Genomic DNA, 19,467 nt, shown 5'->3' with positions numbered 1-19,467 from the left:
CACTCGGGGGGCTCAGCACACCTTCACGTATCGTGCTTCTCTTGCCCCCTGCTTCGCCGAGGCACAGCGTAAGCACTCTAAGCACCCCGGCCCCCACCCTCAGGGAGGAAGAGCCGGAGCATGCGTATGCAGGAAGAAGTTGCATTCAGGCTCGACAGAGAAGTTGCACGAACGCCGGCTCCGGTGGTGATATTAAAACAAATACATATATTGTAATTTTGGGGTCGGAGCTCCTCTCACCCGATGGATAGTCCCTGTATTGTGGTGAAGAAAAGCAGATGCCTCATCATCCATGCCAACCCAACCTCCTAAAGTTGAAGTTTGATGATAAAAAAACTCAAAAAGTAATCTCAGATCGATATCAATAATAAATATATTTGTTCAACATAAATAGTTTTACAAACAATAATGCAAATTTAAACATGAATTGTATTAAAATTCTTAAAACAGATAGAAGTTTAAAACCATAATGATCCTGATTGTCCATCCTTTCCAAAGGTAGTGGGCTCCTGTTAGCACAACCACCTCACTAACTGAGCTATGAACCTATTCCATTGTCCCATGCAATGACCTAATTCCAGCTTTTTAACTATCGGTTTCAACCATTTATTACTAAAGGTTGGCCTAAAAAGGGCATGAAAACAACAAGTGAGCAGTTGTTTCACTTGAGAGATCAAAAGCACAATTGTAATTGCACAAGTCAGCTCCTTTCCACCTCTGTACTGCTTCAGCTAGGTGCTAATATAAAAGGCCCTCATATTAGGATTTTTAATTATGTCTAAATATTTGTCACTAACTGAACAGTGTTTAAACTGCAGATAACAAGAAATTCTTGGGATTTCAGCGGCTTTTCCTAGCAATTTGCTTTTCATGCACTCTCAATACTTCACTTTGAGATATCTCAGGTCTCGCTTTGTAATTGACATGGTACTTTCCCAAAAATGAGCCAGACCCAGGGCGGCTAAACCTGTCCTACCCAATGTAAACCTGGTAAGATTTTCAGATCTTGTTTGGGCCCAACGCTCTGAGAGATTGATTGATTGATATTTTATTTCTATCGCGCTCATACACAAGTGTTTACATTGCTTACATTGAAGGAGCGGGTTAGCCCACATCCTGGCCCAGAGCATCATTGGTTTTAGTGCCAACTCCTCAGATATAGGTCTGACTCTTAATTCTTTCTGAGTCAAGATCGAGGATGTAGCAGAAAGGATTCTTAATAAGGATTTCAAAAAGACATTCTCTGCTCACTGAATATGGAGACAATTTGCATAGCCTTCGGAGCGCTCCGGCATATAAAGTTCTAGCTACTGCTGTGGCTCTATAAGCCTCAGTCGGTGCACTGACGGAATGGCCACCCAAGTGTTGAGAAAAACGGATTATCCCTTCTGGTACCTGTTTTAAAATTACAGTTATTTTCTTCACTTCAGGCGTCCACGATCCATTGCAGGAAAACGTAATCTCCAGATAGTCAGTTGTTCTAGGGGAACCCTACCTGAGACTATCCTGAAGCGCATTAGCTTTTGTTTTCATATAATCATTATTTTAGCTTTTGCCCCATTAATAGTTAGAAGTTTAGGTTGGCAAAACTGTTCAAAACCTACAAGTAATTGCCCCTCAAACCAGTCTCTGTTAGGAGAGTATTACTGCATCATCCGCAAAAAGCAAAATTCGGGACTGGTTCAAAGTCCATTGATGGAAGCCCCCCCATTCAACCTCTATAATAAAAATATTAAATAAGGTGGCAGCAAAGAATACGCTCTGCCTCACGCCTTTACGAATTTCAAAATCTTCTGATAGTAAACCCTGATTACCCAAGCAAAGGGCAAGACATGAGGGCCACCCCCTTCAAAGTATCCAGATTCAGCAGTTCAGCATCACCTGACTCTCGCTACATCGCCCCATTAAAATCTCAGATCACAAGATGGCACCCCCTTCATGGCTGAAGACAGAGGACTATTACTGTTCGTAAGTGAAGTAAGTTGGGATATGACTGGAGCATCAGAATGATAAACTGGATTATAAATATTTACAAAGGAAATGGTATGCAGCAATATTTCTAAACACTTCTATTAACAAGATGTGGGGGATCCAGAATCTAACTCTCATGGATTAGTTCTCACACAATACCCCTCTTTATTTATGATATCTGTGCATCACAATGTGGAGCTCAGCATTCAACGTCTCATTGGCTGGGACTGACTCAAAAGAAGGTGGATAGGCTACAGTGTTAGCCATTTTTTCTTTGATGTAAGTGTAGGAAGTATGCACTGAGGATTTCCAGGCGGACAATGGCAAATATTCAAAGCATGTAATTCTATGAAAATTCCAATGCTGGAGAAAGAAATATGTCTAGTTGATATTAAAAGATGAAGCAGTTCTCAGAAGAAAGTTTGAAACAACAAATGCACTTCGTTTTGTCGGATACCCTTAACACTTATTGGAATCAGAGAAATATGCTACTCTAATATAGTTCACAAATTTAAATCTATAATAATGGACACTAGCCATGACACACAGTTGCTTTCTTGCTAGGACAGAGCTACTATTTGATATCTTTTGTGATGTTGGAATGGTTGCAAGTAATTGTAACATTTGGGGTTTCTTGTGGGATTTGTCTCTTTTGGAATGATGGGACTGCAGGGCCTAACATACTCACTATTGTCAAGGAATGAGATTGATCATAATAACACTGCAGTTCCATGTGTTTTTTCAAGGAATATATTTCAATTACTTTATTGACTATGCCAGTCACCAATCAAAGGACATGTCCTTCTACATTTCAGTTTGAGATGTGTTAGGGATCCCAAAATGAAGCAGGAAAAGCATACTAAGAGGATGCTACCTATGTTTTCAATCAAAATGCACATGCACTTCTCATTCCATCGCCATTTTTAGTGATACAACGTTTAAACAGGATTACCAAAATACTTTTAAATGCTATCTGGGATTGCATTAATGCTTGGGAAATGTGTCTAAATACTCTGTGGACATGGCACTTAAGTTTGATTTGTCTTTCAATAACCAAGGGCATTGAGGGACACTGACTGGCCTCAGCCAGCTCTACCAGACAGGCTCTAACTCTAACTTTCACTCCATGCACCTGCTCTCAAACTCCCACTCATGTGATATGGTTCTGCCTTGGGGAAGATAAAAAAGCCCTCCTAGGGATATTTCCCCATTAGTTATATCCAACGGATATTGAATCCGTGTCATTCCTGTTGGGCATGCTTTGTTTTACCCCAAAAATCTCCATTCTTCCTAAATTATTGAGAGTTAGAACTCAGCAAACTTCATTTGACACAACATTTTGAACTGGGCAGCGCCTGTGAAAGGTTCCTTTCACTTTCTCACAGCCCCCGGGGCCCCCTTCCTTGCTTCTAATGGCTCATTGAAATATATGTGTTACAACAAGGATGTGTCAGCTATGAACTAGCTCCTCCCTCTCAGGAATGAAGAATCAAAATAGAAGTGGAATTGTGAAACCAGATTGTATGGAGAAGCCTGGTTTGTTATCATTAGAGAATCATTACCCATTTAGGGATCCAGTTATCCATCATTCATCCTGATTGGTACTGATTAGTAGTGACATGAAGTAGTGACAATAGACTATCCACATATATGTAGCCATTTGTATTTGCTATAGAAGGAGGCCTGTTATATTTGAAGTGCTATGTAGAGACACATGTTATATTTGTAGAGACATGTAGACACATGTAGAGATATGTTGTTATGTATTATGTATGCATGTAGAGAAACCACGTATGAGTGTGCACTTAGAATATGCATTGAGCTTTGAGTATAGTGCTTGGTATGAATGAATGTGTTAGGCACTACATTTGAGAATAGAAAAAGCATGAAGCCATTCCATTGAGACACACAGAAGCGCCACGGAGTGCGAAAGTTGTTATGAGTTACAGTGTACAAAGAATGCGTAAACAGTTTGCTTGGCAAACAGATAACGCGACTCTTGTCTGAGTGGAGAGGGCATTGGAGGCCTTATCAAGCCTGTCTGGTGTTCGCAGACAGAAAAGGTGGGGGCCATGCAGGGAGAGCTTTTGCACGGAGAGACATGCAGAAGGAGAGAGGGAGTGAATGGAGAAATATGGGGAGATGGTAGGATGGTGACTGCAGACAGAAGAAGATATGGTATAGATATCATGACAAATGTCACAATGACAAGAACACGCAGTGATTGACCACAACACACAGTGATTGAAAAGTACAAGTACATGCATCACAGACTTTTAGGCACTGCTCACATTTAGAAATGCTGATAAACAGATAGAGAGGCATTTTAGCTTAGAGAGACATGTAACCTTGGATATGTATACGTCAGTGAACAGTATAATGAGAGGTGAGGCTCTGAGATTTGAGTTTCTGTACTCTGCTGGTCTGCTCTCTGAGATAGAGAGGGAGTTGGTAGTTTGAGATGCTAGTTGGAGTTGGAGATGACACACTGACACTCTGAGAGAGGAGAGAGACTTTTGGATGACTCTGAGAAGGGAAGCATTGGGGAAGCATTCTGATGAGAGCTGATGAGATCAATCTGGCAGAGAGAGGCCAAGGAGAGGCTCTGACTGACTGGCTGGTTGCAGAGTTAGGTGGAGAGGAGAGACAGAGCAACACAGAGCAAGAGGGGACTATTGAAAAGACAAGTGCATGGGGAATTAGAACAGACACTCACACAGAGCTTTGGCTGACATGATAGCTGGGGTAATCAGACAGGGTTTGTCTTAGAGAGGGAGTGTGAAGTATGGTGTGGAATGGAGAGGAATGGTGTGGATTGGAGTTTCTATTAGATTGCTTGCATTAGAAGCCTGTAAGGTTTATAGTTATTGCATCATATTGTAGATTTGCACCAAAAGTATAAAAGGTGCAAATTCGAGATTTGCATTATAGTAGTGTTTGCATCATGCATTGCTGTCTATGAATAAAAGTGTTTCTATTGTTGAATCGATTCATGTGTTTTCTTTGTGTCTTATATTAGTGTGTCATAGTATAGTAACTTAGGAGTAACACAGTGCACACTTGCCCTGAGATACAAGAGTAGGGGGGGCATAGTGATCCACACCCCCCCGAGGTAGATTTGTTGCAGTTCCACAAAAGGCGCCCGGCCGCATGGCCCTTCCTTCCACAGCTGATATCGATGAGTGCTGGAACAGAAGTGTAGTCTGCAGATTTTTGGCAGCTGACTTCTGATCCACTGATCGACTTGGCTGGAGGCAAGGTTTGAACACGATGTTCGAGTGTGCAGCTGTGTTATCTGTTTTTTTGTAGCTGTATTTTCTATCTATGGTTATTGAGTTTGTGGGAATAGATGTTTTATGTTTTGTCTTTGGGGTAGAGGATGTTATGAATTAAAGCATGCTTTGTCCACAATTTTGTTCACTGTAGGAAGGGGAACGCAATTGTCTCACTGTGACTTTGAATCCGGAATTTGAATTGGAATTGGTCCAGAGCAGTTTTATATGACTGGCGATTGTTTTTGAAAATAAATGTACATATATTTGCTGAGCTAGAGAATTGTTTTTTTTTCTTGTAGATGCTTGAGGTATTTTGTTGGTATCTGCCGCGAAAATTTGAATTGGAATCCGAACTTTGTTTTGGATTAGTTTGTGGTTTGGGAATTTGTGCACAATTTCTCCAAGCTTTGACTAGATCTGCATTGTTTAGAGACGTCGTAGGCTTGTTTGAAAACTTACACCACGAGATGTGAGATTTTGTTGACGATTGAGAAACCCGTAGGGTTGAGAGTGAGTGAAGAAGCAGGAACAGAAATGACACCATATATTAGTGACCTGCGAGCAATACTATATCGTCTCAGACATGTAGTTGATAACTGGGAAGATGTCCTAGCAGCATTGAATTATCCATTGACACCTTTTACAACAGCAGTGATGGGTGGGAACAGAGTTCCTAGAGAAAACCTGGCAGTGGTGAAGTGCAGAGAAGTGCATGGAGAGGATTTTAATATTATTTGTACAGAGAAAGAGTTACCTCAGAATAATGACAGAAATAGTGTGACCCAGACAGCAGTTTGTTCCACTGATAGTGCAGCAATGATTGCAGCAACAGCAGAGCAACACATTGAACCAATTGAACAAGATGTTTGCCAGGAAATAGAGGAATGGAGAGAGCATTTTTGACAGACATGTGCAGAATGCCTAGAGGGTTTGCCTATGAAGATTTGCATTATGAAACTGTACCATTGGAGACACCTTTGCATGGAAGCAGTTACGTGCATGGAAGCAGTTATGTGAAGCATTTGCAAACTGGGTTTGTGAGCAGAAAAGAGATGGTGAAAATCTTTGATTTGAATGGTAATGACATTTGTGATGGCATTTTTGGCAGAATTGGTAACAACAGCACTTTGCCTACGTTAGGGAGTGAAAATATTGTTTTGTCTATTGACATCGAAACTTGGATAGCATTGAAGGAGAATGTGAATAGAGTGAATTGTGCTAAAGTTGGATGTTCTGAGATATTGTATTCTTGCAATATTTTAAGTTGTTTGAATGAATGCATGGAGAGAAGGGTTGTTTACGTTATGCAGAAACATTGCGTGGGATTAGCACGTTGTTTTGAAGAAGGAGTAAGCAGAGAAGGGAAGGAATGTTTATTGAATCTGAATTGTATTGCACATGCAGAAAGCAGTGTCCATTTGAATGAAATCGATTTGTTTTGTCAACATTTAGGGATTCAACTGTGAATACATTATGTTAAAAGGGGAGACTGTGGCTAGAACACATGAAAATGACACAGAAAGCAATGCTTTTGCAGGACATGGAGTGCAATTGAATAAGAGGAATGCAGTTGTGCAGCATTTCAAATTGCATTTTCTGAATTATGTAAAGTGGGCTGTGTTAGGAAAGATTTCATAATTGTATGTAATTTCTCCTCCATGTGGCAACCCCCAAACGTTTTGCTGTTGTTTTACACCCTGATCTAGACTTTGCCAGAGAAACGCAGCCTTCCGCCGCACTCCTCTGGGCTTTCGCTCAATTCTTATGGGGAAACTGACATGCCCTTAAGACAGTCAGTACTGGGAGACTTCGTTTCCCTTAGTCCTTTCCTCATGTTGCAGCTTTTGAGCAACATGAAACAAGAGTGCACCGTAACTTACATTACCGCGCTCTTGGGTCTCTAGTCATTCCAAAGGCCCTATAAACTCTCGCTGGACTTATTATGAAATGTGCAAGTGTGTCACGGACGGGACTGGTGGCAGCTATCGTTTCTCTTGTGTTTTGAACCCTTTTTCGCCATGTTATCCGCGCTTACTGTGTTTGGCACAAATGAGTGGCCTGGCGCCAAAATGGCCATGCCACGAGGTTCTTTATCCTGTCCGCTGACCGTCTTTCCCCTTCACCTTCCCTCAGGTCGAGCCGACCCAGGGCAGTCCTTATTTGGTCATGCACTTTCCCGCGAAACACAACGCTTTCACAGGCTTCTGCATGCCTTGTGTGTGCCTCCAGGATGTGGGCTGGGATGTCTGTTCCCAATACACATCCTGGGTGCCAGAGAGTCTTGAGTGTCCTGAATGCCTGGGACCACCGTGGTCCGTGATAGGTCCACGTATGGTGTGAGTGTTTGGAAGCAGATCTCCCATTGGGCCCACTCTGTTTTTGCGTGCAGGGAACTTTGGATAAGAGGAGGCTGAAAACACCACTACCATGTCGATCTCCTGAGTTCACACCGAACCAGGGATAAGGGCCAAGTATCCTGCAAAAAGAAGCTGAGTTGAGGAACCGCTGGTGACCCGCTGAAGGTTTGGCACCCTGAGCCGCTGTCGTCCTGCGAGACCCCTCTGCATCTGATCGTCCTAGAAGGTCTGCAAAGGCGCTTCGACCCATTGGAATAGTGGGGTCAACTATTCCCGGCACCTTCATCAAACCCTGCAAGTAAGACTCTTCGGAAGTGCCCCTGGGCCAACCAGTGGGCTGACCAGCTTACGCAGGATGCTTTGCTCTGTCACCACTGCCGTTTCGGGGAAGCCCTCGAAACTTGGTCTACTGCTTGCTCTGCGTCCACGGCACCCTCACACCGAATTCGCATACTTGGCATTCCCAGGTCTGAAGTGAGACGAGTGTGTCCAGACCAGAGTAAACGCGGTTGCCGTGTTTCCCTGCTGTGGTAACCACCTGTGCACGTCCACTGCATTTGGGACACCCTCTACCCTGCATCCTGCTACACAGAATCTACACGGTGTCGAGACGTCCTGATCATTGCAGCTGAACCTGCCAGCAACGTGAACTGAACTGGAGAAGTCTGGGTCTGCCTGCGTCGGGGACCGCTGAGTAGTCCATACACCCACTGGTGGCCCCTCGTGCAGGAGCCTGTTTCTTTTCCACCACTGTTGCGAAATAGCGACTCTATCCCGCACTCTCACCCTGCCTCTGCCCCTAAGTGGAGGCCTTGCTTGAGTAGTGGGGACTTGTTCTGCATCGCTTCATTCACCTTCCTGAACTGCCTGATATCCTCGAAGAGGCCCTCTTTTGTCCATTGGCACCAGCACATGCAGGTACTTTTGAGCATAAGGCTCCTCTCTTCGTAGGGCTCGGACTTCCTCCTAGTTAGGTTTATTTCGGATGTCGAACTGGGTCTAATGATTATTTGCACTGCCTGTTTTCCTCCCCATCTAGGTGGTCTACATATTACGTGCTCCTAACTCCTTAGACCCCTCGGTCTTGTATATATATTGTATTGATTGTGATGTGTTGGTTTACTTTAGTATTATTGTGATTCTTTGCTATGGTCGATGTTACAAAGGCCTTGTAATAAATGTGTCTATATTTTTAATATAACACCTGTCTGGAGTAATTGGTAAGTGTCCTTGCTTCGTGTGCTCATTGAGGTCTTTCCGTCACCCTCACCCCTCTTGAAACTTAGGGCCTCATTACACGGACGGCGGTAAGGGTTAATGGTCACCGTTAATGATACCGGTGACCGTTAACCCTTACCGCCTTACTACGAGGTCCCTTTGCGGGTTGGAGACTTTAACGCCTGCTTTTTGCAGGCGTTAAAAACCAACCCGCAAAGGGACCAGGGAGCTAATTACGGTACCCTAATTTGCGGTGCCATAATTAGCACCTTCCCCATTCCCATTATGCCCTATGGGGCAAAAATGGGAATGGGGAAGGGCAATGGGGGAAGGGGGAATTACCGCCCCACCAACCTTGGAATAGGCCGGTAATTCCCCTTTCCACCAAGGCGGTGACCAAGGTGCTAAAAGCACCTTGGTCCACCGCAGTCCGTGTAATGAGGACCTTAGTCTTGAACGCCGCCATCGCTACCCTGATTGGTCTGGCTTGTCCAGAGGTTACCCTGTTCCAAGAAACTAGGCTGGCCTTCTGAACCTCTGCCCCTCCAGGTCAGAGTTCAGAAATCCATCTTAACAGGCTGTCCTATTTTGTTTTGAGAAAGATAGAGATGGAGGCAGGGATAACGCATTATGCAGAACGGAGAGACAGGCATGGTTAGACAGATGCACTGGCACACTGTACACTAGAACTGATATTGCAGACACTGAGAGAAACTAGCATTGATGTCTTTTGAGAGACATGGCGAGTTTAGAACTAGCTATGTGCACTGAAGCACAATTGAGAGAATGCAGTTTTGTTTTTGGCTTTGAATACATCTGAAACTGATGAGAAAACTGATACTTGCACTTTTGTTTTCTTTGCATGACATCTGGAGGGACACCTTGACCAGACCAAGATTTGCAGACCGTGAGGCCTTGCAGATCGCCTTGATGACCGTCCAGATTGCATCGCATAAATTGACCAGACATGATTGAACCAGCAGCATGACAACTGAAAGATTGACCAGACCAGATTGACCAGACCTTGATGAAACCATGTGACTTTGCATCATGGCTGTTTTAAGCAGCAATGAAAGACATTGGTAATTGACACCTACGTTTTGCAGCAGCACTTCTGGGGAATGCCTCCGGTTTGAGGCCTTAGGGTGTAGCTTTGTCAATGGCTGTGCTCTGAGAAGGTACTCAGAAGACCTGTTTGCTACCTGATTTCCTGGCATGACAACTGAAGCTATGGAAAGTGAAGATTGTGACTGACTGTAGAGAGAGAATCGACACCTTGCAGCATTCTGTGCAAAAAGAGAGTGAAAGATGTTAAGCAAAGGAGAGAAATCATTTGTGGGCTGTTTTGTAATCTGCAGCAAGAAGAGAATCCATTTGGAATGCCTTACCTTGTGAACCAGAACCAGACACAAGTTTGGGCCTGAGGAGAAGAGAGAAATGCAAATGAGCAGGATGACGTGCTCTGAAAGCATTTGAATTCCCGGTGCTAAGCACGTTTGAGAAGCAATGAAATTCTTTGTCTCTTGTGGGAGAGAGAGAGCATTGGTCTGACACCATTGTGCTTTGAAATCTGCACTTGCATCTAACGTTGGCTGGTCCCTCATGAGAAGAGCAGGGACTAGCATGGCATGAACTGGAATACTAGCATGAGATGGCATAGCAACAACTGGCAACAACTGGCAACTGCAGGATCTGGCAAGGAAGGAGTGAATTTGAATCTGGAGTTTTGGCCTATGTGAAGGGGTTATGGGAAATTGCATGGGATTGCCAATGGAGAGTTGCCATCTGCATTGTTTTGCAACAATCTGAATGAGTGCCACGTGAATGATACATCGGTATCAAAAGAGGATAGACTAGGGAGAGTTTTGGAATAGGGAAAGTTGAGACATCATTGGAGGAAACTTGCAGCAATGAGCAGGGATTGCTCTGAAGAAAAGATCTGTCACCTATTGTGAGAAGAGCTTGCAGCAGTGAGACTCTGGAATCTGTCGCTGAAATTGTCAGATTGCAGCACACACTTGAGTTCCATTTGCAGCTGGAACTACTATTTGCTTTGGGCTATGCTTTGATGCCCGTACACATGTTTGCTGAACACACGCTCGTTAAACACATTTGTGACCCATTAGTGAACACTCGCTTTGTTGACACGCTTTGTTGACATTCCTTGGCTGAAAGATTTGCATTAGAACTGGATTTGTACTGACTCGGAATTTTGCACAGATGTGAGGACACACATATTATTCTGATTGGCAACAACTGATTTGATCACAGACTGACATGCAGTGATTGGCTGCACTTGAACCTGGAAATGACCTAGACTGGAAATGTAATTGAATTGGCCTGCATGACCAATGCACTGACATGAAATGAATGCTTTGACACCTTGACACCTGTGAAAGTGATATTGTCATTTTGTGCTTGACACACTGGAATTGAATACACCTGATGTCCACAGTACACATGCATTGATTCTATGCATTGCATTTTCGTCCTGAATAATCTGCTTGTAGACACTGTTGGCTTTACACTTTTGACTTGACTTTTTGCTATGATTTGACATTACAGATTTGCATTAGTAATGCTTGCATTGTTTGGGGTTTTTTGCATTATGAAATAGAATGTTTTTTCCCTTTGTAATTTTGCTCGGTTTTAGCATGCCACATTGAGACATGTTTTGACAAATTGTTAGTAATGATTATATAATGATAAGAGGAGAGAATGTGAAACCAGATTGTATGGCGAAGCCTGGTTTGTTATCATTAGAGAATCATTACCCATTTAGGGATCCAGTTATCCATCATTCATCCTGATCAGTACTGATTAGTAGTGACATGAAGTAGTGACATTAGACTATCCACATATATGTAGCCATTTGTATTTGCTCTAGAAAGAGGCCTATTATATTTGAAGTGCCATGTAGAGACACATGTTATATTTGTAGAGACATGTAGACACATGTAGATATATGTTGTTATGTATTATGTATGCATGTAGAGACAACACGTATGAGTGTGCATTAAGACTATGCATTGAGCTTTGAGTATAGTGTTTGGTATTAATTAATATGTTAGGCACTACATTCGAGAATAGAAAAAGCATGAAGCCATTTCATTGAGACACACAGAAGCGCTGCGCAGTGCAAAATTTGTTATGAGTTACAGTGTACAAAGAATGCGTAAACAGTTTGCTTGGCAGACAGATAACGCGACTCTTGTCCGAGTGGAGAGGGCATTGGAGGCCTTATCAAGCCTGGCTGGTGTTTGCAGACAGAAAAGGTGGGTGCCATTCTGCTTTTGCACAGAAAGACATGCAGAAGGAGAGAGGGAGTGAATGGAGAAATATGGGGAGATGGTAAGATGGTGACCGTAGACAGAAGAAGATATGGTATAGATATCATGACAAATGTCACGATGACAAGAACACACAGTGATTGACCAGAACATGCAGTGATTGAAAAGTACAAGTACATGCATCACAGACTTTTAGGCACTGCTCACATTTAGAAATGCTGACAGACAGATAGAGAGGCATTTTAGCTTAGAGAGACATGTAACCATGGATATGTATACATCATTGAACAGTATAATGAGAGGTGAGGCTCTGAGATTTGAGTTGCTGCTCTCTGCTGGTCTGCTCTTTGAGATAGAGAGGGAGTTGGTAGTTTGAGATGCTAGTTGGAGTTGGAGATGACACACTGACACTCTGAGAGAGGAGAGAGACGTTTGGATGACTCTGACATGTGAAGCATTGGGGAAGCATTCTGATGAGAGCTGATGAGATCGATCTGGCAGAGAGAGGCCAGGTAGAGGCCCTGACTGACTGGCTGGTTGCAGAGTTAGCTGGAGAGGAGAGACAGAGCAATACAGAGCAAGAGGGGAGTATTGAAAAGACACGTGCATGGGGAATTAGAACAGACACTCACACCGAGCTTTGGCTGACATGATAGATGGGGTAATCAGACAGAGTTTGTCTTAGAGAGAGAGTGTGAAGTATGGTGTGGAATGGGGAGGAATGGTGTGGATTGGAGTTGCTATTAGATTGCTTGCATTAGAAGCCTTAAAGGCTTATAGTTATTGCATTGCATTGTAGATTTGCACCAAAAGCATTAAAGGTGCAAATTCGAGATTTGCATTATAGTAGTGTTTGCATCATGCATTGATGTGTATGAATAAAAGTGTTTCTATTTTTGAATCGATTCATGTGTTTTCTTTGTGTCTTATGTGAATGTGTCCATAGTATAGTAACTTAGGAGTAACACAGTGCACACTTGCGCCGAGGTAGATTTGTTCCAGTTCCACAGAATCTTTATTTTTTCCAAATAATATTCTACATGGACATGCAATCTTGGGGTGAAATTGATATTTTCAGATTCATTAGAATGTTCTGAATCCGAAGAAGTCCACAGATATCATTTATGTTTCTGCCACTTAATGCATGGAATTATTAAAATATGCAAATTATGTGAACATCATGAATTTAAATATATGCTTTTTTTATGCATATGATTCACCAGTTTTTGCAGAACTTATGTTTATATTTATGTTTATATTTTGATTTGCTTAGACAAAGGTTTTAGAAACGATCCCTAATACTGTATTTGCAATTGCCATTTTGTCGTGTATCATGTAAAGCTGAGTTTGTGTTGATCTCCAAGTTGCATTTCATTTGTGTGTGGTTTGACTCTTTAGCAACAGAAACAATATGTTCTAAGAAAGAGATTCTGTTGAACAAAGGATAGTTTTAAAAGGCAACTAATTGGAGCAGATGTAGGTTCTTTTCTTCATGGGGCCTAAAGCTCTTTAAGACTAAAGGTTAATGGACTTCACTATGCATCTGCTTCTTTGAAATTGCACTTCACAAGTGACCAGGCACGCGTTAATCTATGACCATGATCAAAGCCTGTGTTTCCGATATAAAGATTGCATGTAATGTTATTTTTGAGGTTCATAAACACGGACTTGTTCTTAAGTGCACACAGCTGCTCTGCTTATATTGTTCTATTGAGGTTAAGTGTTAGGTTAATGGGGCCTGGACATTTATGCTTTACAAGCGAGGTTACCCAATGGTTGTTTCTGCATGCAAAATCACTGTAACTAATAGTCCTGGTAGTATGCTGGTTGGGTCATAGAAATTGAGTTTCTATTGTCCTCCTCAAAATCTGATATAAAACCTCCAACCTTTTCTATATGCTTTGGCCCAAATTCTCCTAAATGTGTGCAAATATGAACACACACACTACTATAATAACATTCTGTTTGCACCCAGTTCCCAGCAAGGGAAAAATAAGGCAGTGTACATTGTACACAGAATTCCACGAGACTCACTTCTGTTTCTAGATGAATACATTCTGCAAATATAGTTCAGTCCATAGGTTGCAATCTTCAACACATATGCTACTGAACATTCACAAAGTTAAGAAAGCCTATTCTGGTGGATGGATGGGAATCCTCTTTGCATGCCACTGCTCTCTGGAACACCCAGACTACCAGCATTTCAGCAAAAAAGACAAGAGTTGACTGTTTAGAAACAAAAGGTTCCTAACGTGCCTCATGTGGCAATTGTGAGCAGCTCACGTCAGAACCAAAAGGCCATAGAAATTAAAGACAAACACTTCAGATGTAGGCTTCATGTGCGCAATGTTGTAGGGTGATAGAAACTTAGATTCACATTTCAAGTAGGTGAGACCATGTGACAGACTCAATATTACAAATACAGATGCAGGACATGGGTTAAACACACATTTTTTAACACAGGACACAAAAAGGGTCATTATGAGTTTGGTGATAGGGGTAAAGATGGTGATATTTTCCAAATACTACCTGATTTACTGTCTTCAAAATTCAGGGTCGTCTTCAGTACCGCCAATGATATGTGATAGGAATACCACTCGTGGTATTCCAGTCAAACCTGAAGCTAAAAGTCTGCCTATTTTTACCTGTACCCTAGAGGTGGAAGTAACACTTCCAAAGGGCCCCCAACACCTTGTAAATATTGTTTTACTGTACAGAAGGAAAGCACAGGCCCTTCCATTCAACACAGTACAATTAATTATTATGGGCCATGGTAAGGGGTGAAAATGTGGGCATTTCTAAAGCCCCCTCAGAACTGACCCTTCTGTGCACACCAAAGTGTACAGTTATGGTTTTACCTCCTTCTGAACATTGCCTATTTCCACCTTGATATTAAAGGTTGGAATGGGTAGGAAATACAATATTTAAAGAAATACCTTTTAAGGTTACCACTGGAGGAGGTGGTATTTTCTGGAAAACCATCATACGTATCCGGAAATTATACTTCTACCCGTGCAAACTCTGAATTGGACGGATATTGTGAAGTACCACTGATGGAGTTGGCAATTGCTGATGACGGATTTTCACAAACAAAATCTGTCCGACTCCTACTACCCCCCATAAAGCTGGGTCAGATTGTTATGTTGCTCTCGTCCTTGAGTCAACACTTTTGCAAGTGATCACAGTGGTCCCCAGACTTTGTATAACACAAATTCACTATCAAAGGATAAATCTTCTCATCAAAAGATTTCTTACATCTGCTGGAACTTGAGACTACATGTCAAATAGTGTTCCTTTATCCAAACAATCCCTCTTTCTTTTCTGCGGCTTGTATTTCAGATTTTTCCCACAATTCAGCATTTCAGTATCCACAGGTTGTCTTATTTCTTTACTATCATTGACACTTGATTTCTTCAATTTCAGTGTTTCAGTGGCCAACACCTTTCTATTATTGCTACAGACATTGATACCTAGGTTGCCACAATTTGGCTTTTCTGTGTTCACATGCTGTTTTCATTTGATATGGACATTAATTCTCAGTTTCTCACAAATGCCTTCTTGTGCCTCTATATGCATTGGTCCTCAGTTTCCCAAAGTTCAAGATTTTAATGTTCAAACGTTTTGAAATGGTCCCTACCAATTTTCTTCTTCTTCTTAGGTTCTGTGGATGCTCTGGTCAGCTTTACCCCCTTTGGGTTTGTGGCACTGGTTCCTCTTTCCTTTACTCTGCACGCTCCCCTTCTCCTTGGAGATGCTTACAGGTATCCAAGCTTTCCTTCGGCACCCACTCTAGACTCTTCCTGGGTTAGCTCCTCACTTTCTCCTTCTCTGCTCTCGCAAATGGAAAACAATGGGTCTTTGTAGTGTGCTTTTATTGTTGGGTCTCTTGTTGAATGTCACTCCTCTGGTAGCTGTACCTTCTCAACTAAGCTCCTGATTGTGGGGGGGCCCAGCAGTTCCCCCCTCCTTGCTTGAGACAGGTCTTGTGTTGGCCGTGCCACAGAGCTTTGTGCCTCTTTTAAGACCTTGTTCACAATCGTCACTCTAGCATCCGGTTCAGGTGTGACTTTGCTACTCCCACTCACCTCTCACTTCCAGGACAGCCTAGGGAGGGATGTACAGCAGAGGTGAAAGACGTCGGAAGTGCAGTCCAGCATGTTGAACCCTTGCATGCCACTGCAATTCTGCACCAAGTAGGATGTGTCACCCCCAGGAAACATCATAGTATCAATCACCTCTTCAATCAATAATGAACAAATATCTAACGATATACAATGTTAACACTTATGTGTACACAGAACACTTAGAGTGACAATGATACAAATACTTTAGAGTGTGATGCCTGAGAAGGAACCCACAACAACAGAGCAACTGAACCGGTAATATATGCGGTGATAGAAAAAGCATTGTGCACAAAAGAAGAAACTTATTTGAAAAGTATGAAAGCATGTGGTCAGTATTTAATGGATGTCATGACTTGGGGAATGATGTGGCACTCTCCCATTGGCCAATTTCTGGGCTATATGAACTGTAATGACGCTCAAAAACAACAAAAGGCTCGGAATGTGGCCATTGAGAGGGTGAACCATGTGACTAACCAAGTCCTGCTGTTACTAGGGCTATCAGCCTAGCACTCCTGTGATGACAGGGAGCGCTGCGCTTACAGCTCCGCCACCAGCAGGGCTCTCAGTGAGGTGCTCCTTTTCATCATGGAAGTGCCGTGTTGAGCGCCCTGCTTCCGGGCTGCACCATGACATCTGCCTGAACTGCTCCAGACAGAAGCGCCCGGGGCACCGTGAATCATCTGGACCCCATCCCCTCCTCTTTACCTTATGACGGTGTGGGAGCGGATGGCTCTGCCCAGTACTGATTTGCAGGGTCGCACTTGCCATACGCAAGCCAAACTGCACTTTCTTTGCTGGGATGCACCCAGCAGCAGCCCCTCCCTCCACCTCGCCCTGTAAATGGTTGCTGGGTACTGCCCATTTTCCAGCAACCACTCCAGGCAGATTTCTGTTTTTTCACTGCCCCTTTACCCCAAAGGTTTATAATAGCATTATAGACCATGTCCTCGGGCCGTACCTGGGCCTAGAAACCTTGCTAAACACCCTTGTTGCGCTCGTACCTTTAACTCGGTCTTCAGGGACCATAATTGCCTATGCTGCCTGGGGCTAGCTCTATAAAGCTTAATTATGCATAATGCAGCAAAGACAGTGAAGTAAAAACCTCTGAATTAGATCTATGGGGTCATTACGACCCAGGCGTTAAGGGGTTAACGGCGCTGTAAAAGGTTGCGGCACCGTTAACCCCTTAACGCCTTACTACGAGGTCCCTCTGCGGCTCCCGACCTTGGACCAGCCATTAAGGTAGGGACCCGCAAAGGGACCTTGAAGGTAATAACGGTACCGCAATCTGTGGTACCGTAATTATTGCCTTCCCCTTTCCCATTGAGCCCTATGGGGCAAAAATGGGAATGGGGAAGGGCCAATGGTAAATGGGGAATTACTGCCCCGCCAACCTTGGAATGGGGTGGTAATTCCCCATTTCACCATGGCGGAATCGGTAAGTTACCGGCATTAACCATGGCGCTAATAACGCCATAGGTTAACGCCGGGGTTGTAATGAGGGCCCTAGTCTTTTGTTTCCTATAGTCTGTGCAACCTCTGTGCTATTTACTTTCAAATAACAATTTACAAAAGAATATTTACAGTTAGTCACAGGATATAGCTTAATCAATTGTTTAGTTAATTCTGTAACAGGATCTGTTATGCCTGTGTGACAGAAAAAAAAACCACTAGTAATCAGAAAGTGGGAATTACCAAATTTCAGGTGCAAAAAAGATGGATACACATTCACCATTACACTGTCCTGCTTTTGCCTTGCGGTGACACCTATCGAGGTAAGTACAATCTCCCAATACGCCTGCCGATAGGAACAGCGAGTGACATGCAGTAACTTACTGTGGTCAATAACCTGGAGTTTGGCCGATGCATATGTTGTTCCATACTTGTTCTTCGTATAGCAGGTGTAGATCCCTTCATCAGATTTCTTGATCCCTTGTATTTGTAGCCATCCTGTAACACCATGCTTCTGTGGTCCTCCTCTAGCCTAAACATGATCATGAAACCAGAGCGTGAGAGAGGTCTGATAACCAAAGGCAAAGATGCACAGCCTTCATCTGTAAAAGGAACATATTTTACACTCTAGATTTCAATGCCCCGGAAGTGCAAACCATGGCAAATCTTGATCTGGAGGAGGGGATGAAGTAGTAAAAATGCCATTAGAGAGTAATTGACACACATTTGTTTACACTCCGGCGTAATGGCAAATCAATAGGCCTCATTACGAGGTTAGCATTAACGCGCCAGTGCTAACGTGGGTTGCCGCCAACCCCTTAACACTGTTACCGCCCGCCTGACACCGGGATATCATCAGTGGAGGCGGTACCATATATCCCCATTCCCAGCGAGTCCCATAGGACTCCATGGAAACGGGACACTGAAGCACCACAGTGCCGGTGCTTCAGTGTAAAACCTGCCGGTAGGGGACTAAGCACCCGGCAGGTCACGCCTGCTGGGCGATCTGTGGCCCCATTGGCATACCCATAGTTTGGCAGGCCGGAAAGGACTACGTTGCTACCAGCACCTTTATTTACTGACCGCCAAACTTGAGGGCATGTGTCAAAAATACATTTCAACTAGGAAGAACAGCTTTTTTGTATTGATTGAGGAACACTTCAATGTGCACTTCGACAAAGCTGAAATAGGAAAAGTTACTTTTCAAAACATCTTTCATTTGTCAACAATTAATATATGGCACAGAGACTAGGGAATGCACCCCTCTGTGACACAGGCAACATCAGGTGTGTGCTCTGCCCCAGAACTCAGACCAAGAAAGGGAACTTTATTGGGAGTTGTGTCAGTAACTTTGTGACCATAGTAATGGAGTGAGGACTGAGGCTAATGTGAACAGGTGTATGCAGTCTGTGCAAATTGAAGTAACTTATAAGAGCTGTGGCTGGTTTGACAGAAATTGAGCATATGTAAAGGAGTCTTAAAGAATGGCTCAGCAGGATTGCTGCCATGAAGAATGCAATGCTCACGCTTTAGGCTCAAAAGGTGATCTTGAATGTACCTTTAGGTTAGCTTGTATTACAGAAGGTGGTATGGCCATTTAACTTTGCATTGATATATATCTGACGGAATCTTGTGCAACACACAGAGAGCCTTGTAAAACCCCTACAAATTGATAAGTAACTTGTTATAAAATCCAGGTACACCGAATGTGTAAAAATCACACAATGCATTATAATACTCATGCAAAGTAATGCCCAACACTGAGGGCGAAACATCTCAG

The 19,467-nt window shown here is 43.1% G+C and overlaps 1 protein-coding gene across 1 annotated transcript in view; it reads right to left on the bottom strand.

Moving 5' to 3' along the window:
- LOC138582738 (kazal-type serine protease inhibitor domain-containing protein 1-like) overlaps positions 1–19,467 on the bottom strand; it is a 383,567-nt gene that overhangs the window by 52,058 nt on the left and 312,042 nt on the right. Inside the window, exon 3 of the mRNA XM_069654333.1 lies at positions 18,072–18,219. Coding sequence (XP_069510434.1) covers positions 18,072–18,219 — 148 coding nt within the window. The remainder of the gene's footprint in view (positions 1–18,071; positions 18,220–19,467) is intronic.

This window comes from Ambystoma mexicanum, chromosome 3q (genome assembly GCF_040938575.1).
Source record: "Ambystoma mexicanum isolate Mex_15411 chromosome 3q, UKY_AmexF1_1, whole genome shotgun sequence".
Lineage (NCBI taxonomy): Eukaryota > Metazoa > Chordata > Amphibia > Caudata > Ambystomatidae > Ambystoma > Ambystoma mexicanum.
This window is presented reverse-complemented; position numbering and strand designations above follow the sequence as displayed.